At 34.3% G+C, this 26,946-nt stretch overlaps 2 protein-coding genes and 1 pseudogene across 2 annotated transcripts; 1 reads left to right on the plus strand and 2 right to left on the minus strand.

Annotated features, from left to right (window-relative positions):
• Nucleotides 1–12,408: 12,408 nt before the first annotated feature.
• On the plus strand, nt 12,409–15,242 carry LOC132603808 (LEAF RUST 10 DISEASE-RESISTANCE LOCUS RECEPTOR-LIKE PROTEIN KINASE-like 2.5). The gene is made up of 3 exons (XM_060317056.1): nt 12,409–13,431; nt 13,704–13,736; nt 13,915–15,242. The coding sequence occupies exons 1-3, from the start codon at nt 12,696–12,698 to the stop codon at nt 15,054–15,056; spliced, it is 1,911 nt and encodes a 636-aa protein (XP_060173039.1). The 5' UTR covers nt 12,409–12,695; the 3' UTR covers nt 15,057–15,242.
• An 881-nt stretch (nt 15,243–16,123) lies between these two features.
• LOC132601740 (uncharacterized) lies at nt 16,124–20,187 on the minus strand. The gene is made up of 3 exons (XM_060314805.1): nt 19,589–20,187; nt 18,542–19,529; nt 16,124–18,448 (listed from the first exon to the last, which is right to left on the minus strand). The coding sequence occupies exons 1-3, from the start codon at nt 20,185–20,187 to the stop codon at nt 16,124–16,126; spliced, it is 3,912 nt and encodes a 1,303-aa protein (XP_060170788.1).
• Nucleotides 20,188–24,195: 4,008 nt separating this feature from the next.
• On the minus strand, nt 24,196–25,738 carry LOC132602422 (senescence-specific cysteine protease SAG39-like; annotated as a pseudogene).
• Nucleotides 25,739–26,946: the final 1,208 nt, after the last annotated feature.

The raw sequence follows: 26,946 nt of genomic DNA on the forward strand, positions 1-26,946 counted from the left end.
AGATGGACATTATTAGGCGGGCGAATGAGGAATCCTTCCACTGGTTGAATGCAATTGATAAAGACAAATGGACATTACACCAAGATGAAGGTAGGCGATGGGGTATGCTGACAACAAACAACTCTGAGTCATTCAATGGCTTGTTGAAATCTGTACTGGGACTACCCGTCACCGCAATGGTGAGAATGACATTTAAGCAGGTTGTGGAGCGGTTCATCAATAAATCAAAAGAGGCCAAAGCATATGCAGCAGCAGGTCTAAGATGGATGCAAAAACCGTCAAAACTGTTCGAGTACCACAAATATAAGGCTCAGAACATGACCAGATGGAGTACAACTCTGCAGAGCGCATATTTGAACTCACAACAAGTGTGCACCAAGGTAAAGGAGGTAACGTCCACACAATTTGTGAGATTCCAAGAACATGCACATGCGGCAAGTGGCAATCATATCACATGCCATGTTCTCATGCCTTCAAGTGTTTTATCGCAATGGGAAAGAACGCCTCCCCGTACATGGCTGAAGAATATACAGTTGAAAATTATGCAAGTACGTATGCTGGAAGGTTCTACCCACTTGGTAGTGAGAGTTATTGGCCACCGAATCCATTTTCAATGGTTGCAAATAAAGCATTTATCCGTAAATTCAGAAAGAATGCATACTCGCGTATTCATAATGAAATGGATGTTCCACCGAGGAGATATACTCGAAAATGCTCATTTTGCAATTATGTTGGTCATGATAAGCGCAAGTGTCCCTTACGGCATGGTGGTCAAACTACATCTCGCGGTGGAAGTACCTCTCGTGGTGGAGGAAATTTTCGTGGTGGTAGATCTAGTGGTGGCGGAAGATCAACTCAAGGGCATTAATTGATGAATGTTTTTAAGTTTTTTTCTTACTTTGATGATTGTATTTTAAAAAGTTTGGGTTTCTTATTAATAAACAAGTTTAAGTATTTTCATCTACTCAAGGTTATGAATGATGCAATTTAATTAAGTTTTTTTTTTAATTTTTTATGAATGTTGTCATTTTGACTAACTTTTGATTAATTATTAATGAACAAGTTTAAGTATTCGTAAAGAACTTCAAGCTAATGACACCGAGCCTTCAAACGAAAATGGCATTCGAGCATTTTTCAACCACTAAAACGGCCATCCGAACTTTTGTGTATCCTTGATGTATTGACCCTACCTTATTAATCGCACAAAAATAAGTAGGGTTCTATATAAAATATTGAAGTTTCGGGGTCCCGAAACATGATTAATCTATGGTCAAAGTACATTAAAAAATGTAATGGAATAAGGGTTAACCAAAAGGGCCGGAAAAAAAAAAGACGAACACTATAGCGCAGTAAATTATTGCGCTATAGCAGTTAACGAAGTCGTTCCCGTTATCTGCTTTAGCGCAGTAAATTACTGCGCTAAAGGTCCTTCGGTAATAATTTTTTTTGTTGGGGTATTTTGATTCAAAATGATTTTTTTGGGGGCATTTTGGTTCCGGATCCTATATTTATGCTGAGGATTATGAGCCGGAACATCTCAATTGGTGTGGTATTTGTGAAAAGAAAGTGGTGGTGCCCGTGACAAGGGGTGGGTGGACTTAATGCCTTAAGTAGAGTAATTTTATTGATACAAAATAAAGTTATTCGACTTTGCTACATACTTCATCATAGTTGAGTGACTTTATAATTGTAAGAACCACCCTCAAAAGGCTTAGTTCCCCTTACTTGTACTTATCCCTATTGAGATTTTTTTTTTAATTTTTAATAAAAGGCCGCTGAACACTTTGTTTAGTGGTATAAATTCGCCCAAAAAATAAAATAAATAAAAATAAAGAACAACCTCAAATGGTCAAAAAGAAATCTAAAAAAAAAGTTAAAGAACAACCTCAAATAGTCAAAAAGAAATTTAACAACCCCAAATGGTCAAAAAGTAATCTTAAAAAAGGTTAAGGAACAACCTCAACTGGTCAAAAAGAAATCTAACGTTGGATCATTGTATTGGAGGACAGGAGTCAAGTCAATGACAACTGTACAAAGTCATCTGATTCACATAAAACCCAGCGGATTAATCATTACACCAATTGTTTACAACTATACTCCCAATGCTTTCTTCTATGCCAACTGGATGATGAAAGCACTGGTCCAACATAAAAAATAATATTTCTTTTGTTTTAATTTGTGTGATATATTTTTTCTTTAGTCGGTCTAAAAACTCAAGGAATAAGAAGGGTTTACTCCCATAGAATAAATTAAGTCCAGACCCAAACTCGAGATATATAAGTAGTAATAATCTTAATTTAGGAAGTATAATTTGTATCATATTTTTTTACTACATAATTAATATAAGTGACATGTTAAATATATATTGTTGATAAGTCTTAATAGTTATTTAAGTTACTTAATCCCCTAATTAGATAATTTTTAAACAAAATATTATTTATGAGGAAAGAAGTTGACGGGAGAATTATCAAATACCACAGAGATACAAGCGACTGAACATTTTGTAACGTAACATGATCTAAATTATAGGAGTATAAATAATTACAACTCGGTGAAAATCATAAAACATAAAAATAATGATTTTTCATGAATTTGTGAGTATATAAGTTCTTTACTTATAGATAGAAACAAATTTCGTGGTATTTATTAAGTTTTAATTTCACTCGTGATATTTCATACTGTATGAGTTTATGTTAGTTAAATAAGGTGATTCAAGTTTAGTTTTAGACGAAATTGAGAAAAACAATTCATTAAATGAACCTCACAAATCAACTTGGTTCTTCTCATATAGTTTATGCTTAAAAATATTAATCCTCAGTTAAAATTGTAATTTATTGTACTTATTGTATAGTTTTTAAATATCTTAATTTTAATTAAAATATTATGTTGATCTAAATTAATTTAACTTCAAGATTTGATCAAATTAAGTCTCGAAAAATGATAAGTACCACGTAAATTGAAATGAAAAGAGAGTAATTAGTAAAATCTTATTAATGCTCTAGTTAGAAACGAAAATGTGTCCATAGTAACTTAAACTTTACCAAAAGGTATAATGACAAAAAATGTAAAGAGTAATCTAATAATCCCTCAGGTTTATATTATACCCTTTTTTTTTTTTAGCTCGGACACACCCTTTAAAATATTACTTACCCCTGGAGAGTAGGAAGCATTTTTCAATAAATTATTCTTGGTTAAATAGTACTAATTTAATATAATTTCTTATTTATATAAAAATTCATTTATCTAAATAAGGGTAAATTTAAAAGAAAGAAATAAAGCTATTAATATTTACTTAATTGTAAAAACTATTTGCATTGAACCAAATATAAAAGCTAAAAATACCCCTTTGCACTCTCCTTAAAAAATAATAAATGGAGTGCATAATTTATCATGATACCCATATTAATTAGTGTATAATTATATTGGATTTGGAAAAAGTGAAAATTTGTTTTTAAAATAATGCAAAATAAAAGTGAATGGAGTGAGTATATATAATATAAATAGAAAGGACATATTAATTAGTGTATAATTATATTGAATTTGAAAAAAGTGAGAATTTAGTTTTAAAATGGAGTGAGTAATATATATAATATAAATAGAAAGGAGTAACGGCTTAAAAAAGATTCAGAAAAATTTGAAGATATCATACGTCAACACTCAAGAAAAGGAATTTAGCATTAAATGTAGGATTAGCCAAGGAAAAGGAGTAGCACCCCCACGGGTAAGTGGTAACCAATGATTTGCAATGTGAGGACGACGGTCCTGCCGGATGGAACTCGTGTTTTTTCTTTTTTTTTTTTTCTTTTTTTTTGTGAATGCTGTTATTTTGACTAACTTTTGATTAATTATTAATGAACAAGTTTAAGTATTCGTAATGAACTTCAAGCTAATGACACCGAGCCTTCAAACGAAAATGGCGTTCGAGCATTTTGCAACCACTAAAACGGCCATCCGAACTTTTGTGTATCCTTGATGTATTGATCCTACCTTATTAATCGCACAAAAATAAGTAGGGTTCTATATAAAATATTGACGTTTCGGGGTCCCGAAGCATGATTAATCTATGGTCAAAGTACGTTAAAAAGTGTAATGGAATAAGGGTTAACCAAAAGGGCCGGAAAAAAAGACGGACACTATAGTGCAGTAAATTACTGCGCTATAGCAGTTAACGAAGTCGTTCCCGTTATCTGCTTTAGCGCAGTAAATTGCTGCGCTAAAGGTCCTTCGGTAACATTTTTTTTGTTGGGGTATTTTGATTCAAAATGATTTTTTTGGGGGCATTTTGGTTCCGGATCCTATATTTATGCTGAGGATTATGAGCCGGAACATCTCAATTGGTGTGGTATTTGTGAGAAGAAAGTGGTGGTGCCCGTGACGAGGGGTGGGTGGACTTAAAGCCTTAAGTAGAGTAATTTTATTGATACAAAATAAAGTTATTCGACTTTGCTACATACTTCCTCATAGTTGAGTGACTTTATAATTGTAAGAACCACCCTCAAAAGGCTTAGTTCCCCTTACTTGTACTTATCCCTATTGAGATTTTTTTTTAATTCTTAATAAAAGGCCGCTGAACACTTTGTTTAGTGGTATAAATTCGCCCAAAAAATAAAATAAATAAAAATAAAGAACAACCTCAAATGGTCAAAAAGAAATCTAAAAAAAAAAGTTAAAGAACAACCTCAAATAGTCAAAAAGAAATTTAACAACCCAAATGGTCAAAAAGTAATCTTAAAAAAGGTTAAGGAACAACCTCAACTGGTCAAAAAGAAATCTAACGTTGGATCATTGTATTGGAGGACAGGAGTCAAGTCAATGACAACTGTACAAAGTCATCTGATTCACATAAAACCCAGCGGATTAATCATTACACCAATTGTTTACAACTATACTCCCAATGCTTACTTCTATACCAACTATGTTTTAATTTGTGTGATATATTTTTTCTTTAGTCAGTCTAAAAATCAAAGAATAAGAAGGGTTTACTCCCATCGAATAAATTAAGTCCAAACTCAAACTCGAGATATATAAGTAGTAATAATCTTAATTTAGGAAGTATAATTTGTATCATATTTTTTTACTACATAATTAATATAAATGACATGTTAAATATGTATTGTTGATAAGTCTTAATAGTTATTTAAGTTACTTAATCCCCTAATTAGATAATTTTTAAACAAAATATTATTTATGAGGAAAGAAGTTGGCGGGAGAATTATCAAATACCACAGAGATACAAGCGACTGAACATTTTGTAACGTAACATGATCTAAATTATAGGAGTATAAATAATTACAACTCGGTGAAAATCATAAAACATAAAAATAATGATTTTTCATGAATTTGTGAGTATATAAGTTCTTTACTTATAGACAGAAACAAATTTCGTGGTATTTATTAAGTTTTAATTTCACTCGTGATATTTCATACTGTATGAGTTTATGTTAGTTAAATAAGGTGATTCAAGTTTAGTTTTAGACGAAATTGAGAAAAAAAATTCATTAAATGAACCTCACAAATCAACTTGGTTCTTCTCATATAGTTTATGCTTAAAAATAGTAATCCTCAGTTAAAATTGTAATTTATTGTACTTATTGTATAGTTTTTAAATATCTTAATTTTAATTAAAAATATTATGTTGATCTAAATTAATTTAACTTCAAGATTTGATCAAATTAAGTCTCGAAAAATGATAAGTACCACGTAAATTGCAATGAAAAGAGAGTAATTAGTAAAATCTTATTAATGCTCTAGTTAGAAACGAAAATGTGTCCATAGTAACTTAAACTTTACCAAAAGGTATAATGACAAAAAATGTAAAGAGTAATCTAATAATCCATCAGGTTTATATTATACCGTTTTTTTTTAGCTCGGACACACCCTTTAAAATATTACTTACCCCTGGAGAGTAGGAAGCATTTTCAATAAATTATTCTTAATTAAATAGTACTAATTTAATATAATTTCTTATTTATATAAAAATTCATTTATCTAAATAAGGGTAAATTTGAAAGAAAGAAATAAAGCTATTAATAATTACTTAATTGTAAAAACTATTTGCATTTAACCAAATATAAAAGCTAAAAATACCCCTTTGCACTCTCCTTAAAAAATAATAAATGGAGTGCATAATTTATCATGATACCCATATAAATTAGTGTATAATTATATTGGATTTGAAGTGAAATTTTGTTTTTAAAATAATGCAAAATAAAAGTGAATGGAGTGAGTATATATAATATAAATAGAAAGGACATATTAATTAGTGTATAATTATATTGAATTTGAAAAAAGTGAGAATTTAGTTTTAAAATGGAGTGAGTAATATATAATATAAATAGGAAGGAGTAAGGGCTTAAAAAAGATTCAGAAAAATTTGAAGATATCATACGTCAACACTCAAGAAAAGGAATTTAGCATTAAATGTGGGATTAGCCAAGGAAAAGGAGTAGCACCCCCACGGGTAAGTGGTAACCAATGATTTGCAATGTGAGGACGACGGTCCTGCCTGATGGAACTCGTGTTTCTATTAGGGCTGGGTATAAATACCGAAAATCGAAAAATTGAATCGAATCGAAACTTCAATAAACTGAACCGAACTAGTTTAGTTCGGTGTTTGGTGTCCATCGTCAAAAAACCGAAACCGAAATAGCCGAACCGAAATTTGATAAAACCGAACGCGCACTGAAATTTAATACATTACCCAAAAAAAATTAAAATAGTCCAGGCCCATTAAGTATAAAGCAAAAAAAACCAATTGTAATAAGTCCTCTTTTGCATTTGTATCCCTAATTTTCCACTTCAATTGAAAAAATCAAATATCCTTAACAAAGAAAGGTAACTAGGATGTCTCTTTAGGATTAATGTATGTCCTTTATGTGTTTTCTTAATTATTCTTACGGTATGTATATAACACCTAGTAATCCTATGTCATGATTATAGTTTTCTGTTCTTGTGTATCCTGTTTGTTTGATTTTGATTTCAATTTATCAGTTTTATATTTTATTGCTTTTGAGAATATGAATTAGTGTCAATGGAATCGCTTCTAATATTATATTAAAAAAACCGAATTGAAAAAATCGAAACCGAACCGAACCGAACCGAACTTGTTTGGTTCGGTGTTTGGTGTCCACCTTCAAAAATCCGAACTCAAAATAGCCAAACCGAAGTTTGATAAAACCGAACAGAAAAACCGAACGCCCACCCCTAGTTTCTATATAGTAGACTAGACGGTTAGATTATAGTGCATCTATGTGTATATAGTTGTCTTTGAATAGTGATATTATATATATATATATATATTATGTATTATGTTCAAAACACGATTAATATAACATTGTAGTTTATGCTCCGTATCTAAAATTTTATTATATTAATGTTTGCTACGAATACAAAATCGGCAAATTTATTAATATTTTTTAAAAGAAAAGACTTGTTTAAAAGGAAACTATTTTCCTTTCTTTGAGATAAAACAATAGCAATATGTAAGCATCAGTTGATATTTTTAATTTTAATTCGATTAATTTAAAGGTGTAAAATACTTATTATTTTTTATCAAATTTTAATTTGGATAATTCTAATTCAAATTATTAAATTAATTTTATATGTTTAAAACGAAACAAAGTAGAAATTGATTTTCTATTTAAACGAAGAAATACTATTTTTTAATTTTTGGTAAATATTCTCGGTTTAGCTCATTTTACTTGTCATGTTGTCTTTTGCATGGCTTTTTAAGAAAACGTCGATTAGAATTATAATTTGACTAATTTACCTTATTCATTATTTGATCTCCATTTGATATATTTTTTTTACTACATTAATCTCTTTTCACATTTATTAGAGTAAGAATAAAAATAAAAATAATAATTAAATTCTATATTATTTTAAAATATAAACATTTTAAGTATATTTATTTTAGTGAACATAACAAATAAATGACATGACGGAATAACAAATACAACAGTTTAATATCTAGATTAGATCCCAGGATAATATAAAAAAAGAAAGAAAACTGTATGGTTTGACTACTTAACTTTTTGAAGAAAAACAATTTCATTTGCTCCCACTAATGGATTGATACGCACGTGGCAATGAATCTATCATTATTGACTTAATGAGATACTTTGGAAATTACATGAATATTGTTTGATTTTTTAATATGGAGTGCACTTTTTTTTTGGACATTATTGATTTGCACTATTTTTATGCATATATATATATATATATATATATATATATATATATATATATATATATATATATATATATATATATATATATATATATACTATGTTCAAAACACGATTAATATAACATTGTAGTTTATACTCCGTATCTAAAATTTTAGTATATTAGTATTTACTACGAATACAAAGTCTGCACTTTTTTTTTTACATTATTTTTTTTTAATATGGGGTTCATTTTTTTTTCGATATTGCTTGATTTTGTTAATATGGGGTCCACTTTTTTTTACAGTGATTTTGGAGATGGTGGGTTCCATTTTTTTTTTATATATTGCTTGATGTTGTTTAGTATGAGGTCCACCCTTTATGGGGGGCACTTTCTTTTTTTGGACATTATTAGTTTGTACTATTTTTATGCATATAATATATATACTATATTCAAAACACGATTAATATAACATTGTGTTTGTGCTCCGTATCTAAAACTTTATTATATTAGTGTTTGCTACGAATATAAAATCAACACTTTTGTTTTAACATTATATATATTTTTTTTAATATGGGGTTCACTTTTTTTTTTTTGATATTGCTTGATTTTGATAATATAGGGTCCACTTTTTTTTTTTCTCATGAGTTTGGAGATGGTGAGTTCCAGTTTTTTCTTCCATTTTTTTATTGCTCGGTGTTATTTAGTATGGGGCCCGCACTTTTTTTTAAGGGACAACGGACGTCTTTTTTTATTTTTATTTTTTATATTGCTTGGTGTTGAAATATATATATATATATATATATATATATATATATATATATACTATGTTCAAAACACGATTGATATAACATCTAAAACTTTATTATATTAGTGTTTGCTAAGAATACAAAGTCTGCACTTTTTTTTTGACATTGTTTATTTTTTAATATGGGATTCACTTTTTATTTTATTTTATATATATTGCTTGATTTTATCAATATGGGATACTATGTTCAAAACACGATTAATATAATATTGTAGTTTGTGCTCCGTATTTAAAACTTTATTATATTAGTGTTTGCTACGAATACGCACGTGGCAATGAATCCATCATTATTGACTTAATGAAATACTTTGGAAATTACATGAATATTGTTTGATTTTTTAATACGGGGTGCACTTTTTTTTGGACATTATTAATTTGCACTATTTTTTTAATATTAGTTATTGTTTAATATATATGGGGCCCACAATTTTTTAATTTATTAAATTGGAACGGATATATATATATATATATATTAGAATTATGGAGCCCATATTTGTTTTTATATTAATTATTGTTTAAACAATATATATGAGGCACACAATTATTTATTTATTTATTAAATTAGAACGGACGACGAGAAAGTGAGTTAGAAGTCACTCTTCTTAATAGTAGGATAACTAGACGGCTTATGCCCGTGCTGCGCACGGGTCCAACACTTTAGATTATAGTGCATCTATGTGTATGTAGTTGTCTTTGAATAGTGATTATATATATATATATATATATATATAGAGTATATGTTATGTTTAAAACATGATTAATATAACATTGTAGTTTGTGCTCCGTATCTAAAATTTTATTATATTAATGTTTGCTACGAATACAAAATCGGCAAATTTATTAATATTTTTTAAAAGAGAAGACTTGTTGTAGAAATTGGTTTTCTATCTAAACGAAGAAATACTATTTTTTAATTGTTGGTAAATATTTTCGGTTTAGCTCATTTTACTTGTTATGTTGTCTTTTGCATTAAATTCTATCTTATTTTAAAACATAAATATTTTAAGTATATTTAGTGAACATAATAACTTGATTTTGTCAATATGGGATACTATGTTCAAAACACGATTAACATAACATTGTAGTTTGTGCTCCGTATTTAAAAATTTATTATGTTAGTGTTTGCTACGAATACGCATGGTGTTTAATATGGGGCCCACATTTTTTTTTTAACATTGTTTGTTTTTTTAAATATGGGATTCACTTTTTTTTTTCAATATTGCTTGATTTTGTTAATATGGGGTCCACTTTTTTTTTCCCGTGAGTTTGGATGTGGTAGGTTCCACTTTTTTTTTAAATACTAGATGATGTTTAATATGGGGCCCACAATGTAGGATTCATTTTTTTTTATATATTGCTTGATTTTGTCAATGTGGGATACTATGTTCAAAACACGATTAATATAACATTGTAATTTGTGCTCTGTATTTAAAACTTTATTATATTAGTGTTTGCTACGAATACGCACGATGTTTAATATGGGGCCCACATTTTTTTTTTTTAATATTGCTTGATTTTGTTAATATTGGGTTCACTTTTTTTTTTCCCGTGAGTTTGGATGTGGTGGGTTCCATTTTTTTTTTTAATACTGGATGGTGTTTAATATGGGACCACATTTTTTTTAATATTAGTTGTTGTTTAATATATATAGGGCTCACAATTTTTTTATACAATTTTTTTTAATGGGCATGTTTAATATGGGGTCCAATTTTTTTTATATATATACTATGTTCAAAACACGATTGATATAACATTGTAATTTGTGCTCCGTATCTAAAACTTTATTATATTAGTGTTTGCTAAGAATACAAAGTCTGCACTTTTTTTTTGACATTGTTTATTTTTTTAATATGGGATTCATTTTTTTTTATATATTGCTTGATTTTGTCAATATGGGATACTATGTTCAAAACACGATTAATATAACACTGTAGTTTGTGCTCCGTATTTAAAACTTTATTATATTAGTGTTTGCTACGAATACGCACGGTATTTAATATGGGGCCCACAATGTTTTTTAACATTGTTTGTTTTTTTAATATGAGATTCACTTTTTTTTTAGTATTACTTGATTTTGTTAATACGGGGTTCACTTTTTTTTTCCCCGTGAGTTTGGATGTGGTGGGTTCCACCTTTTTTTTAATACTAGATGGTGTTTAATATGGGCCCACATTTTTTTAAATATTAGTTGTTGTTTAATATATATGGGGCCCACATTTTTTTTACAATTTTTTTTATGGGCCTGTTTAATATGGGGCCCAATTTTTTTTTTATATGTACTATGTTCAAAACACGATTATATAACATTGTAATTTGTGCTCCGTATCTAAAACTTTATTATATTAGTGTTTGCTACGAATACGCATGGTGTTTAATATGGGGCCCACTTTTTTTTTTTTATAATTTGTTTTAGGGCCTGTTTAATATAGGGCCTAAAAGTTTTTTGAAGATGTGTATATAGTTGTCTTTGAATAGTGAATATATATATTATGTTCAAAACACGATTAATATAACATTGTAGTTTGTGCTCCGTATCTAAAATTTTATTCTAATTCCAATTATTAAATTAATTTTACATGTTTAAAATGAAACAAAGTAGAAATTGATTTTATATTTAAACGAAGAAATATTATTTTTTAATTTTTGGTAAATATTCTCGGTTTAGCTCATTTCACTTGTCATGTTGTCTTTTGGATTTTTTTAAGAAAACGTTGATTAGAATTATAATTCTAATTTACTTTATTCATTATTTGATCTCCATTTTATATTTTTTTTACGACATTAATCTCTTTTCACATTTATTAGAGTAAGAATAAAAATAAAAAAGTAATTAAGTTCTATCTTATTTTAAAATATAAATATTTTAAGTATATTTATTTTAGTGAACATAACAAAGAAATGACTAGCGAAATAACAAATACAACAGTTTAATATCTATATTAGATCTCAGGCTAATATATATAAAAAAACTGTATGGTTTGACTAGTTAACTTTTTGAAGGAAAGTAATTTCATTTGCTCCCACTAATGGATTGATACGCACGTGACAATGAATTCATCATTATTGACTTAATGGGATACTTTGGAAATTACATTAATATTGTTTGATTTTTTAATATGAAGTACACTTTTTTTTTACATTATTAATTTGCACTATTTTTATGCACATATATATATATATATATATATATATATATATATATATATATATATATATATATATATATATATATATATATATATATATATATATACTATGTTCAAAACACGATTAATATAATATTGTAGTTTGTACTCTGTATTTAAAACTTTAGTATATTAGTGTTTACAACGAATACAAAGTCTGCACTTTTTTTTTTTACATTATTTCTTTTTTAATATGAGGTTCACTTTTTTTTTTTTGATATTGCTTGATTTTGTTAATATGGGGTTCACTTGTTTTTTTTACAGTGAGTTTGGAGATGGTGAGTTTCACTTTTTTTTTTTTTTTTAATATTGCTTGATGTTGTTTAGTATGAGATCCACCCTTTATGGGGTACACTTTTTTTTTGGACATTATTAGTTTGTATTAAAAAGAGACGACCAAACTTCCTCTTCCAAGTAGTAAAGTAAAGTAAAGTAATAATATAATATAAAGTAAAGTATCTTTTGTCCTGTTTCCCCTTCTCCCTTAGTCCTTTGTTCTTGTTTTTAGACATCATACGAACCTTCAAAGCCTATTCATGGCCGAGAAATCTGTTTATGTTCTTTTCATTGCCATTCTTTTCATCACCTTGGCAGATGACACTCTCTCTATATACCTCAATTCTAGTGCTTGCGTTGCACAGAGTTGTGGTAATGGGGTGAAGATATCATACCCCTTCTGGATTCCTGATAAACAACCATCCTACTGTGGCTTAACAGCTTTTAAAGTCACCTGCAACAAACTTAAACCATCTTATCATATTTCTGGGGAGGAATTTATTATTAAAGAAGTATTTTATACAAACCATTCGATTCTGCTAGCCAAAGCAGATGTGATTGATGAAGACAACAGATGTCCAGTACCAAGACATAATTTTAGCATCAGGGGTACTCCATTTTCCTTGGGGCCTAACACTGCAGATCTCTTCTTCTTCTATGACTGCACTCAACGTTATGCAAGAGAGACATATGCTTTGGATTGTGCCAGCAATACCAGTCACTATTCTTTTGCGGTTTATAGAACTGATCTTCTGGAGCACTATAACTATTCAGTCGAATTGTGTCAGGATCCTGTTAATGCCCTTGTTGAGGTTGATTCTCTAGAGAGATTGCTAAAAATGAATTACAGACAAGTTCTGCTAGGGGGATTCTTTCTGCAGTGGGATGAGACTAATTGTAGAGATTGCCAGAATAGTGGAGGGCACTGTGGTGCTCAAAGTAATGAGTTTATGTGCATTTGCAAAGACCAAACCCAGCCCAAAACATGCCTTCCTGGTAAATCTAGAAATTATAAGTTTTTAATCCATGTTTGACCAGATTTCCATTTATTGATTAGAGAATATCTTCTTAATTCCTAAATTGAGGAAAAAAAAAAAAAGAAAAGGCAAGCCAACTTCCCTTTTCAATGATTTCTTCTGTTGTGTATTGAGCATATCAAAGGAAAAAATGTTCAAGACTTAGGTGATAGCAGTTCACTAGTTACACTTTATTGAGATTAATTATTTTTTTTTGGTATCAGATGATCACCTTTTATGTCCCCGTTTCAGGAAGTAAAAGAATCGGATTGAAGGTTGCAATAGGTGACTATTTTTTGAATTTGGGCACCTTGATTTCTCTTATTATCTTCCTCTCCTCAAGAAAAGCCAATAAACATTTCTTGTTGCAGCAGTTGATTCAACTGCATTTACATAAAAACAGTTTATCTGATACTGATCGCTGACCTCACACGCCTTCTTTTTTTCTTCTGTCCATTCATAGCATTAATTGCGGTTGGAGCAGCATTCGCGGTAACCTGCTGCTTGATGTGCTGCTTACGAATTAGGAAAACAAAGAAGACGCCAACAAGAAAACACAATGTTGAAGTCTTGCTGAGGCAGTATGGATCCCTAGCCCCAACGGCATATAGCTATTCAGACATTAAGAAAATGACAAATTCCTTTAAAGAGAAACTTGGAGAAGGGGGTTATGGAGGGGTCTACAAAGGTAACCTTAATGGTCATCCTGTTGCTGTGAAGATCTTAAAAGAGACCAAGGGGAATGGAGAAGAGTTCATTAACGAAGTTGCAAGCATCAGTCGAACTTCTCATGTCAATGTTGTTAATCTGTTGGGATTTTGTTTGAATAGTCGGGAAAAAGCTCTTATTTATGAGTTCATGCCAAATGGATCTCTTGATAAACACATATACAACGAAGATTCTAACATGGAATGGGAGATGTTGTACAAAATTGCACTCGGGATAGCTCGAGGATTGGAATATTTGCATAGAGGGTGCAACTCCCGAATTTTGCATTTTGACATAAAACCTCACAACATTCTCCTGGACGAGGACTTTTGTCCCAAGATATCTGATTTTGGTTTAGCAAAATTTTGTACTCGACAAGAGAGCATAATGTCTACAATAGAAGCTCGAGGAACCATCGGTTACATAGCTCCAGAGGTGTTTAGTAGAAATTTTGGAGGAGTGTCACACAAATCTGATGTTTACAGCTATGGAATGATGGTTCTCGAAATGGTCGGAGGAAGAAAGAACTACAATGCTGAAAGAAGCCATAACAGTGAGATATACTTTCCACGTTGGGCTTATCAACGAATTTTTCTGGATGAAGACCTAAATATAAGAGATATGATGACCAATGAAGAAGAAGAGATTGCGAAGAAAATGATATTAGTTGGTTTGTGGTGCATCCAAACAGACCCCTTGCAAAGGCCAGCCATTGATAAGGTAATTGAAATGTTAGAAAGCAGCTTGGAGACCTTGCAAATCCCACCAAAACCTTTCATAGGTTCTCCATCACAATCAGAAGGATCGCCATTGAACACTTTGGAGCAACCAGCAAAGCCATTCAGATTTTCTACTTTGAGTTCGACGCTCGAGTCTACAGCCTCAACAATTGTATAATTTGCTGAAGAAGTTTTTAGACAATATTTTTGTACAACATTGGAATATAACAATCAAATATTCATGAAAGTTATAAATATGTGGCCACTTCCACTTAAAGGTGAAAACTTGTCTATTTGTTTTCTTATATTTAACTGTTTAACTTTTGCAGGAGAGAAATGAGGGGAAGGGGATTTTGTAGTCTGAGTTGAGGGTTAGTTTAATTTACTAATTGATGTATTATGCTAATGCTTGACTTGGAGAAGGAACTAAATGACAGGCTACTTCTGAACTACCCTGAGAACAGATTACCTCCTTTTACATTATGCTTGTAGCCTATCCTATGCCTCTATGAAAATCTGCATTAAGCTGCCAGTAAATCTTTCTGATCTCCCTCTACAGTACACAAGCAATATCTTCAACTTCTTCATTTCAATGTATTTATTGTCTTTCTTTTTCACCTCAATAAACAAAATCTTGCTAAAATGACATTCAAAATTTCACGAAAAATAAGGGAGAAACAACTTCATTATACGCAATGCTAGCTTCCAACTTTCGCTACATCTAAAATTTTCCCAAAAGCACAAGACTTCGTTTCCTTATTGGGATTGGATTAGCCAAGTATACTGAGGCTAGCTAGAGAAGAAATCTTTGTGAATGTGGTTTTAAAAGGGAGGCTTCCAAACAAAGGAAAGGACCTTCTATAATACTTTGAGCTACACTAGTCCATCTAACAACTTGCAAGCAAAGATTGACACAGTTAGGAAGTCAAGTTCTACATCTCTTTAGAAGCAATGCTTGTGAATCCGCTTACAACTACCACCAAATTCTCTCAATAGCACGTTGCTTATATGAGTATTATAATTTGACTCCTTACAAGCGTTGTTTCTATCTTTTTTTTTTTAATTCCAAGTCACACTTTTATTACCACTTTGTCAAAAAGTTACAGTTTGTAGAGAGAGGGGATAGCCTGGCCCTCTAGAACACTTTGTGGGTCTGATGCAAGCAATCAGACCCTCTAATTTGAGGAAAATGAGCCTAAGAACAACATCAGTTCCAACCCTACAGTGATAATAAAGCTAAAAAGGTCATGGTGGCTCCAAGGTAAGCACACCCGGTCTTTTTCCCCTGGCTCGAAAGGTTGGAAGTTGCCATCTATCGACGTTAAGTAAACCTTTGATTTGTCTTGGCATTATATCAAAACTAGTGTAGATGTGTGTCTCTTGCAGATGGTGACTTAAAGAAGCTAACTTGTCCGCAACTTGATTGGCTTCCCGAAAGCAATGTTGGATGGTAATTCCTCTCCCTTGAATCAACGTTTGGATCTTTGAGATTGTTTCAGAAATTCTCCATGGAACTGTCCAGTCTCCTTGAGTGCACTTTTGTATGAGTAAAGAGTCAGTTTCTCCCATAATGAACGACATACCCTGCTCTATACACCATTGCAGTCCAAACAACAAAGCATGAGCCTCCGCCCAGTTGCTATTTCCTTGGCCAAGTGGAAGGCTGTATGCCATCAAAGTTTTTCCAGTATAGTACCTCACTACTCCTCCTCCTCCACAATTGCTATTTATGCAGCTTCCATCACTGTTGACTTTGACAAAAGGGATAGGTGGCTTCATCCATATCACTCTTTTGTAGCATAATTCCACTAGTTTGAGGTCAAACAACTTGCAAATGTCCTCCCAAGTGTTCCCCACTGCAACCCCTTTGAAATGAGCTTTCATAATTTGCACAATGTTAAAAGTAATTAAACTTTTAGACCTCAGAACTGCAGGTTTTTCATTGCCAAACTTGCTAGCACATCTCGACCTCCATAACTCCCAAATGATGATAGGAGCCATGATCTTGCACACATACGAAGCTATTGAGTTTTTGTTCTTAAATTTCCAGCAGTAGGAGAGCATAGTTCTTAGATTCAAACCGGTAAAAGGGATCCCTATCCTACCAGCAAATATACTCCACAGTTTTTGGGCAAATTGACCCCTATAAAACAAATGCTCACAATCTTCCTCTCCGGGGGTCATGGAAGGTTCAGGACAACAAAAGCAAGTAGTACTCAAGTCAATTCCAAATTTTCCAATGTTGTCAACTGTTGCCACCCTGTTGTGGGCTGCTCTCCATGTCATAAAGGTCTTCTTGAAGGGCACATCCTTGTGCCAGATGCTCTTGTCAAAAGCTGTAACCTCATTTCTCTGTCTCAAGCACTCCCAAGCAGAGGAGACTGAAAATTTTCCATTCGTGCTCGGAGTCCATACTGCTGTGTCATCTAATTCCTGGTTAAGAATAATGTGGACAGAGTTCACCAAGTTCTTGACTGCATCTGGAGGGGGAATCCTGAGCACTGCCCAGACCCATTCACCATTTCTAAGCACTTCACAAACTCTAGTGTTGTCGTATTCAGCATCATCAGGTAGGCTACTACAAAGGGGACCGAAATTGGTCCAATTATCATACCAGAAACTTAGATTGCCCCTTCCCACTTTCCACAGGATATGTTGCTCTACCTCAAATTTGATCTTACACATAGCTTGCCAACTGTGGGATTGGCCAGTAACCCATTTCATGAATATAAGATGATTAATGCTACCATACTTTGCCCTGCAAAATTGAGACAAAAAAGAGTTAGTAGTCCTGAGTTTCCACCATTGCTTGGCTGTGAATGCTTTGCAAATGTCATCAACTCTCCTAAAATTAGCACCACCCTCATCATAGGGAAGACAAAGCTTATGCCAAGCTATCCAGTGTTGTCTAGTATTGTTGTCTTGCCCAGACCAGAAGAACCTAGCTAGGTATCTTTCAATGTCTTCAATGGCTCCTTTAGTGGGATGAACAGCAGCAAGAGTGTGAATGTTCAAGGCCAGAAGGACATGTCTGATGAGAACTGCTTTCCCCCCAGTTGATAGAAACTTCAAGTGCCAACCTCTGACCCTATTGATGACTTTGGAGACCATGGCAGAGAAATACTCATTCTTTTTTCTCCCTGAGTATAATGGGCAACCAAGGTATTTAATGGGAAGTGGCTCATACTTCATTCCTGTGAGAGTCTCCAACCTACTGATGGTTTCCAGATCAGTCTTGATAGCAACAGAGAAGCTACATTTTGCCTTGTTGATCTTTTGCCCTGATATAGCCTCATACTTTGCCAAGGTTTTAAGCATCAGTCTTATAGAAGTTCTACCACCATTGCAAAACAAAATGGTATCATCTGCAAATGCAAGGTGGTTAATTTGTGGCCCCTGATTGCTCATGGTGAAGCCAATAAATCTCCTGTTGCTGTTCAACTGGTTGAGGGATTGAGAAAGTAACTCTGCTGTTAAAACAAAAAGGGAAGGGGAGAGGGGGTCCCCTTGCCTTAAACCTCTTCCTGATTGGAAAAAACCATGTCTTCCACCATTTACAATCACAGAGTACTAATTGTTTGAAATGAATCTGAACACAATATCCACCCATCTTTCATCAAAGCCCATTTTCCTTAGCATGTTACAGAGGAAGGACCAGGACACCCTATCATAGGCCTTAGCCATGTCAAGTTTCAACAAAACATTTTCCCCATCCACTGGTTTCCCAATATCATTAACAATTTCCTGGGCAAGGATAATGTTTTCAGAAATTGCTCTCCCTTTCACAAAACCACTTTGATTAGGAGAGATAATCCTAGGAAGCAAACCACTTAGTCTAGCAGTAAGGAGTTTAGAAATGATTTTGGAGGACACATTGCAAAGACTAATAGGCCTTATGTCCGTAAAGTGTTGGGGGAATTCCACTTTAGGAACCATGACTAAGCAAGTATGGGTGAAAAACTTAGGAAGAGTAGATCCTTCAAAAAAGGCTTTAACTGCAAGAAAAACATCTTCAGCAATAACAGGCCATGAACTCTGGTAGAACTTGCCACTTAGTCCATCCGGACCAGGGGCACTATCTGGATCAAGTTGGAAAACAATCTCCTTAATCTCTTCTCTGGAGGGAATGGCAATCAAAAATCTATTATCTTCATCAGAAACTACGCTTTGGATAACATTCAAAGAGGTGGGTTCATCAGTGGTTGATTCAGGTGAGAAGAGCTTCTGAAAAAAATCCACTGCTGCTTCAGCAATAGCAGCAGTTCCTTCAAATAGATTATCATCTTCATCTCTAATCTTTTGGATGTTTAACCTCTTCCTTCTCCCTTTGATTATCCCATGAAAGAAAGCCGAGTTGGTATCTCCTTCAGAAAGCCACCTAACTCTTGCCTTTTGCCTTAGTATAGTGTCTTGGAGAATCAGAAACCTGGAAAATTCAGCTCTGGCCCTAGCAAGTTGCATTCTAATTTCAGCAGAGGCATCCAAGATCATGGCCTCCTCTAAACTTCTAATCAAGATTTCAAGTCTCTTGGGCTCTTCATAGATGTCCCCGAATGCTATCCTCGACCACGCACTTAACTTGGAGCAAACATTTTTAATCTTCTGATGGAGAGCCTGAAGGGGATTCCAGTTGCATTGATCTCCCAAGCCTCTTTGACAATGGATAAATAATCTTCATGTTCAGTCCAGATATTTAAAAACTTGAAATACTTGATAAAATTCATCTCCTCAGTGCCAGCATGAATAAGAAGGGGGGCATGATCAGATCCTGTCCTAGACAGGTGGGTAACCAAAGTTGAGCCAAACGTATCAAACCATTCAGAGTTGTAAACCAGCCTATCGAGCCTCTCCCAAATGGTGTTAGGAGGATCCCTGTTGTCGCACCAAGTGAAATTTGAACCAAAGAATCCTGCATCCTGCAGACCACAATCAGCTAGACAAGAGAGAAAGTTAACACAGTCTTCAATTCTAAAAGGTCTCCCCCCTTGTTTCTCTTCACAACAGGTAATCACATTAAAGTCACCAACTACCCCCCAGGGGCCTTGGATTCTTTCAGCAGTGTTTCTTAGGTCATCCCACAGTTCCATTCTAAGAGCTTCATCACACTTTCCATAGACAACAGTGATGTAAAAAATGTTCGGATTGTTCAAGTAAAGTAGTTTCAGTAGAACTTGCTGGTCTTTGTCCTCAAGAATGTCAATGGTGAAGTCCGGATTCCATAGAACCCAAATTTTATTTGAACAATTAGAAAACGCAAAAGGGAAGTCAAGTGCCCTTTTGAATCTGTCTATCTTCTCTGCTCCAGCCATAGGTTCTTGGAGGATTAGTAAGGAAAGCTTGTGTTGTTTCTTTAGGAGTTTGATTCTTTCAGTTGCTCCTTGGGACCCAATGCCCCTCACATTCCATGAAATTGTATCAATCATGGGAAACATTCGAGGAGAAGGTTTTTGAGCCTTTTTTCAAAGCTTTTTGCATCACATCTCCGGAGCTGGACAAACCCCTGGGTGATAAGTTGTTAAAAAATGACACATTATATTTGACTTTATTTGTAGAATTCTCCTGTAACACACTATCAGAAGGTTCAAATCCTCCAAAGTCATGATAATCATCAGATTTAGAAGATTCAAACCCATCAGAATCATCTTCCATGAGTATATCAGAATTAACCAAGTTTAGTGGTCTCGTGGGCCCTATCTCAGTACTAATAGGGGCAAGATCAAGTCCTCCTGGGTCTATCAAGGCTATATCAGAGGAGGCAGGGATATCTTCCCAGGTCTGAGAATTCAACAGGCAAAGTTTACCTTCTTCTCCTTTCTTAATATTTTTCCTGATAGCAATGATGTTCTCCAGATTCGGGTCCAAACCAAAATGACGGGGAGGGGGGAGATAACCAGTGGGAGAGGTATTCCCTTTCCCTATAATGAGCTCAGGTGGAACTTTCACTGTAGAGGTGAATTTCTTTCTCTTAGGGGCAGCATTCAAAAGAGATACTTTCACTGTAGACTGGACTTGACTTAAAGTACTCTCCCAGATATCTGGATGATCCACAGCCTCTGGAAAATCAGTAACCTTTCCCTGTTTCACCTTAGTAGCTGTTCTGGTACCTTTCAATACTCTAGACTTCTTAGCCTTCTTCGCCAAGTTCTTCTTTCTGTCTTGTGTTCCCCGTTTAGTGAGGCCCACCTGTTGGCATGTAGGGATTTGCACTCTATTCCCTAAGCTCGATTGGACTTCAACTTCCGTATTAATCTTATCCCCCTGCTCAGTGTGAGAGACAATAGCCAAATTTTTCCCTCTAGTCGTCATGTCATGAGAGTTCCCTCCTCCAGGCTGAATTAAAGGCATCCACTGCTTACTTGAAGGGTCTTGTTTCGGGGCGCTTGAACCAGATTTGGCAAGGTGGCCCATCCCCCTACCTTTTTTCCTCTTCACATCCTGCCATCCCTCATTGTCTTGCCCGTTAGTAATAGCTTCCACCATGACCTGGTCTGAAAGTGGGATGGAACAGACCGGGGCCTCAAGAGTAACAACTGGGGTATTTTCGACACTCATGGCATTCTGATTTTCTTTGGCTTTGTTCACAGAAGGATTTCTCTTAGAGATGTTATTAACCCCAGGGAACATTGCTCCCCTCGTGTTCAAACCTCCATTTTTGAGTTCAGGGTGTTGAATTCTGCACTTGTAGTCTTCATGCCCCTTCTTCTTACAATGGAAACAATAGGGTGGAATAGCTTCATATTCGACACCTTGAGTGATATTGACTAGAGAGCCATTTTTCTTTCTAATCTCCAGTAGAATTTCACTAACCAAAGGTTTGGCTAAATCAATTTCGACTCTGATTTTAGCTGTTGTTGGTCTAGTTTTGGACAGAGTAGCTTTGTCCATGGACAGAGGAGTTCCAACAGGTTCAATAATTCTGCATATAGCAGCCCATTCAAATAATGCCATGGTAAATCCGGTAAGTTGACCCACACAGGAGCCAAAGAGGATTCAACTTCCGGTTTGAAATCGGGGGACCATTTTTGGAATTTCATGACATGGTTCCCAAATTGAATGAAGTTCCTGCCAGAGACCTTTAAGTGATCTTCCTCAAAGTCAAAATCAATAAACACATGAAAGAGGTCAAAGGCGCCAATCCTAATCTTCCCCTTGCTTTGGATGAGCTTAGCAAATTCCTCCCTTATCACATCAACGGCGGGTCTATTCTTTGTGAATCTGCCAACAATGGTCCATTTGCACGTTTCAGCTAGTAGATCATTTTCCTCCTCTGTGAAGATGACAACTGGTTTCCCTTGGAGCATTTCAAATGGGCGAGGTAGGAGTCTGACTCTACTCGGGGTCGAAGTGGGTTCCCTAGAGTCAAGGGCGCCTTTATAGGAGTTGTTCTGAACAGCTGTAAGATGGGTCTGAGGAGTCCGCGAAGATGACGGTTGAAGAGATGAGAGAGGCTGGTTTGGTTTTGATGAGATGTTCTGTCCATTGGTGGGGTGAGGCGGGTAAGGCGGAGAAGATGACGGTTGAAAATTTGAGGGAGGGTGGGTCGGTTCTGGCGAGTTTTTTGGGGGAAGATTTGGATCTGGATCTGGGGGTTTTGAGAAGGGGGGTTTTGGAGCGTGGGGGTGAGATTGCCTTGTGTCAAGTGGAGGGTTATGGGATTTTTGGAATCTATGAGTGGAAGCAAGGGGGGGCCAAGGATCTTTAATAGGGGGACCATTAACAGAAGTGGGTGTGGAGGGGAATAAAGAAATATTTGGAGAATGTAAGGAAGTGGGGTTGGAAATTAACGAAGGTTGTTGGTCTTTGAGAAGCATCTGATTTACTGTTTCTGCCGACATCGGTGTTAGTGGTCGGAGAGATTTACTTTTTGGGAAGAGAAGAGAAGAGAAGAGGGAATTTGTCTTGGCGCGTGTGGCGCGTCCCTTCTCTTTGCTCTGAGTTTCTTACTTCCCATTTTTTAGCGTTGTTTCTATCTACTATTATCTAAAAATAATCAAGTTATTAATGATTGGACGAAACCAAGAAATAACCCCTCACGTGTGAAATTATAGAAGATCCCCTCTTGCTTGTAACTTTTTAATCTTCTTTTGATATAGACATATTTGTAGTTATTTTAATTTATGGAGTTTGGAGTTATTTTCTGTAAAAATAAAGTATTTAGTTTTTTTTTTTCATGCCGGTATCCCATTATTAGAAAAGAGAGAGTCTCTGCTATGAAATTCATGCGTTTTGGTTTTGAAGACCCTAAAAAACCACAAGGCTGAATAATCTCATTGTTATGCACGGGCATCACCCATCTATTTGTAGTTATATGTGTGTGTGTGTGTTTGTGTATCTCAGGTATATATATTTGTTGCGGACAGTATTTGACAAATTTGAAGATGCTCATTCTCAGCCTCTCTAAAAGATACAGACACCAAATTTCACGGGAATGCCAAATTGGGAGACTTTGCATCTGAAGGGATGTATAAATCTTGAAGAAGTTGACCAATCCTTGGGGTATTGCAAAATGCTCATTTTCTTAAATTTGAAGGAATTCAAGAACCTTAAGAGGCTTCCAAGTAGGTTCACACGGTATCCCTTAAATATCTGGATTTGGAATAGTGTTCCAGTTTAGAAAGTTTTCCACATTTCCTTGGAAGCATGCATTGCTTGTTAGAGATCAACCTAAAATCCTCCGGGATGAGGAAACTGCTATTGTAAAGTCAGCTGGTTGGAAGACATGGTAACTCTTCCCAACATTATTTGTAAGTTGACAAGTTTGAAGAATCTATAACTTGAAACCTTGCCGGAAAGTATAGAGGATTTAAAGAACTTAGAGAATCTTGATGCCAAAAGTACTCTAATTTCATGACCTCCGCCTTCCATTATAAGGTTGAACTAACTTAAATCCTTGAGGTTTTCAAGACCAATATGAAGAAGGCCAAGCTGCAGTCTATTTAGTGTTCCCTCCGTTTGCTAAAGGGTTACGCTCACTGAAGCTTTTGGATCTCAGCTACTGCAATTTAATAGATGAAGGACTTGCGGAAGACATTGGATGCTTATCTAAAGACTCGTGGAAGACTACATCATCCTTGTGCCTTTCTCTTTTTTACATCTCCTTGAGCTTCTACATTATTATATATATCTTGAGTTATTTACTATGCTAATCCAACTTATTTCATTGATCAAATGAATAGTAGAAACTATTTATTTTAACCTTGATTCTGAACTGATTTTGAAACAATTTTTTAATGCATGGTTGCAGTTGGAAGTTTGAATAAGTGGAAACTATTTCAAGTTGATTGAAAATTGTGTGAGCTAACAGCTTATAAGTTTAGCTGAAAAATCCAAAAACATTCATTCACCCTCCTCTAGTACATTTATCAGTTGATTGTTATGATTATGTGTTTGTAAGACTCTGGATTCACTACCGTTGGTACCTCTGTGATAAGCTTATCAGTCAAAAACACAGAGAACAATAGTCAGTAGTTTAAATGAGTACTAAATTCAGTAAGTTGTTTGGTTAGTCCAGTGCTTGTATGAAAGCCACCAAGAAACGATCCGAGACTATGGGCTACACAGAGATTGAAAGGCAGTATAGTATAGTTTCATCACATTACCAGTCTTTTTACATACAAGCTTTGGTTTAACACTTAAATTGTAGAAACAAGTCTATAACATACACAGAATTCTGGACACACCACATATATTATGAACATTGTGACCAACAATGGTCTTTAGAGAAGAGCCAAACTTGCACAAAACTTCTATTAACTTAAGCAGTGGATAAGAAGCTTGCATAGCAATTCTGCAAAGTCCTTCTTCAGCATCTATGTTTCTTTGCATTCTAATGTAACCATTCTCGCCTCAGCTAGTTCCCCAAGAGTTCTTCACTAACCAATGCTGCGTCTCATCACTCACTAGCTTCACCATATCCAACTGCTGTAACACCATGATCTAACTCAGTTCCACATTCTCCAGTAAAAACACCGCTTGAATAGAACTGAAAATCCGATCCACTAGCATCTATGGCGACTGATACAGGTTGGTTAGCTACAGCTTTTAGTAGAGCAGACTAGCTGTTAGCTGGAACATCTTCGTAACTAGTAATCTTGGCAGCTTGGGTGGATTCCTTGCCAGTTTGGCAAGTGCCATCAGTTCCCTTGTACGGGTAATTTGATTCAGTAGTAAGCCCATGGTTCTTGATGATAAACTTAAATGCATCATCCATGAGACCCCCTTCACATCCCATATCGGAACTTGTGTCACAGTCCACGAGTTCCTGCTCAGATAAAGAGATTAACTTACCAGTTTTGATCTTGTTGATTCCTTCTGTGGCAGCAACAGCAGAAAAAGCCCAGCAACATCCTACATTATAATAAGGTCGGTTAGTTTTAGTGCTGCAGATAAATTTATAGGAGGTTAAATAATGATGAGTTAGTTTGACTTACCACACTGCCCTTGGTCCTTAATTCCAGTAACAACATCCTCCTTTCTCCAATCCATGGTAGCTGGAGCATTTATATTTTCGTATTTGAATGATGTTGTTTCCGACTTCTGATGGGAAGGCATTCTATACCCGTTGCGAGTGGCTTTGAATTCTTCATTTGTCAAATCTGCAAATTCATTGATGTCTAACTTGTAAGACTTGATCCCAGCCTTATTGATGGAATCAATGTACTCAGCATTGTCTTTAAATATTTTGAATCTTTTTGCTTTCTCTACATCAGGTTTTTACACATGCCCAAAGCGAGCCATCCACCGCTTGTGTTTCTGGATCATTGAGGCTTCATACAAGCTGCGAGATGTGGCTTGGGAAGCCATCATTTCCAACACTAGTAGAGCTACAAAAGCAAGCCTCCAACTGAATGCCAATGCCATATTTTGCTACCTGAATTTTCTAGTGATAATACTATTCTGTGTTTTAACGTTGTTGATGAAATGTAAGAGAGTAAGATTTTTATAGTGCTCAAGCTGTTGTTCTGTTAACATTTTCTCATGATGATAGAATTCCTTGAGATGTCCGGTATGTTATGTCTGATTGTGACAACATTTTAGATTTTGTACACGCTGCTATTATGCCCTTATGCCTCTCATTTGTAACTTTGTGATATGTTTTTTTCCCAAAATCTTGGAAATAAAGGTACTAATGAAGTTCATTCATTGGCTACTATTCTGTCTATTTGCAAATCAAAATCACTTCTCTTTTGACCACTATTGTGACACGGAGAAGAAAGAATTTTCATAAATTGACATTTCTTGTCATATTATAAGACTATATTATCTTCTTGAGTAAACAACTCAAGGTAGTCAGTGCTTGTATTTCTTTAGCAAGCGTGTTTATCTAAATCCAGTTGAGCTAGAATTTTGTTTTCATAATTAATATAATAAAGAATGCATATATGCAGATTAAATGAACTATAACACATAATAGGATGTCCAGTAAGTTTTTGATGATCCTAACTTCTTTGAAAATGGTGGGGCAAAAGATTTTGACACAACTTAATTAGGAACAAATGAACGCCCAAATGTCACAAATCTTGGGAAATCAATAGGGAATACTTTTAGTTTAAAGGTGTTCTACTTTGATACAAAGTATGACTTACTTTTGGCCACTATAATGCCAGATAGAGTTAGATGCTAAGTTGCTATGAAGGATGCCTAACTTTGTTGCCTGGTTAGTCATTGAAGAGTCAAATATCTATATGGATAAGCAACTATATTACATTCTGAACTCATAATTTTAAAAGTATGCGATGAGTTTATTGTTAAGAACCTTAAGGTTGAAAATATCAGGTTTAAATTTTGGATCCACGTATGATTAAGAAGACGATACATGAAGAATTTGACAGGCTAGGAGCACTTCTTCTGCATGCATTGAGAAGAGAGAGATTAGCATGACCAAAGACCATCCGGTGAAAGAGGATAGCACTTCCAAGGTGAAAATCCAAGTAATAAGAGGGAGAAGATCCAGAAGAAATGTCCTTGACCTATTTGTTTATTGCATGAATGTGTTCTTGGATGGATGTCTTAATTGCATATATAAAATTTCTCCTCGATGTCTTCGATATTTTTATTCTAGTTGGTGA

Source organism: Lycium barbarum, chromosome 7 (assembly GCF_019175385.1).
Source record: "Lycium barbarum isolate Lr01 chromosome 7, ASM1917538v2, whole genome shotgun sequence".
Taxonomy (NCBI): domain Eukaryota; kingdom Viridiplantae; phylum Streptophyta; class Magnoliopsida; order Solanales; family Solanaceae; genus Lycium; species Lycium barbarum.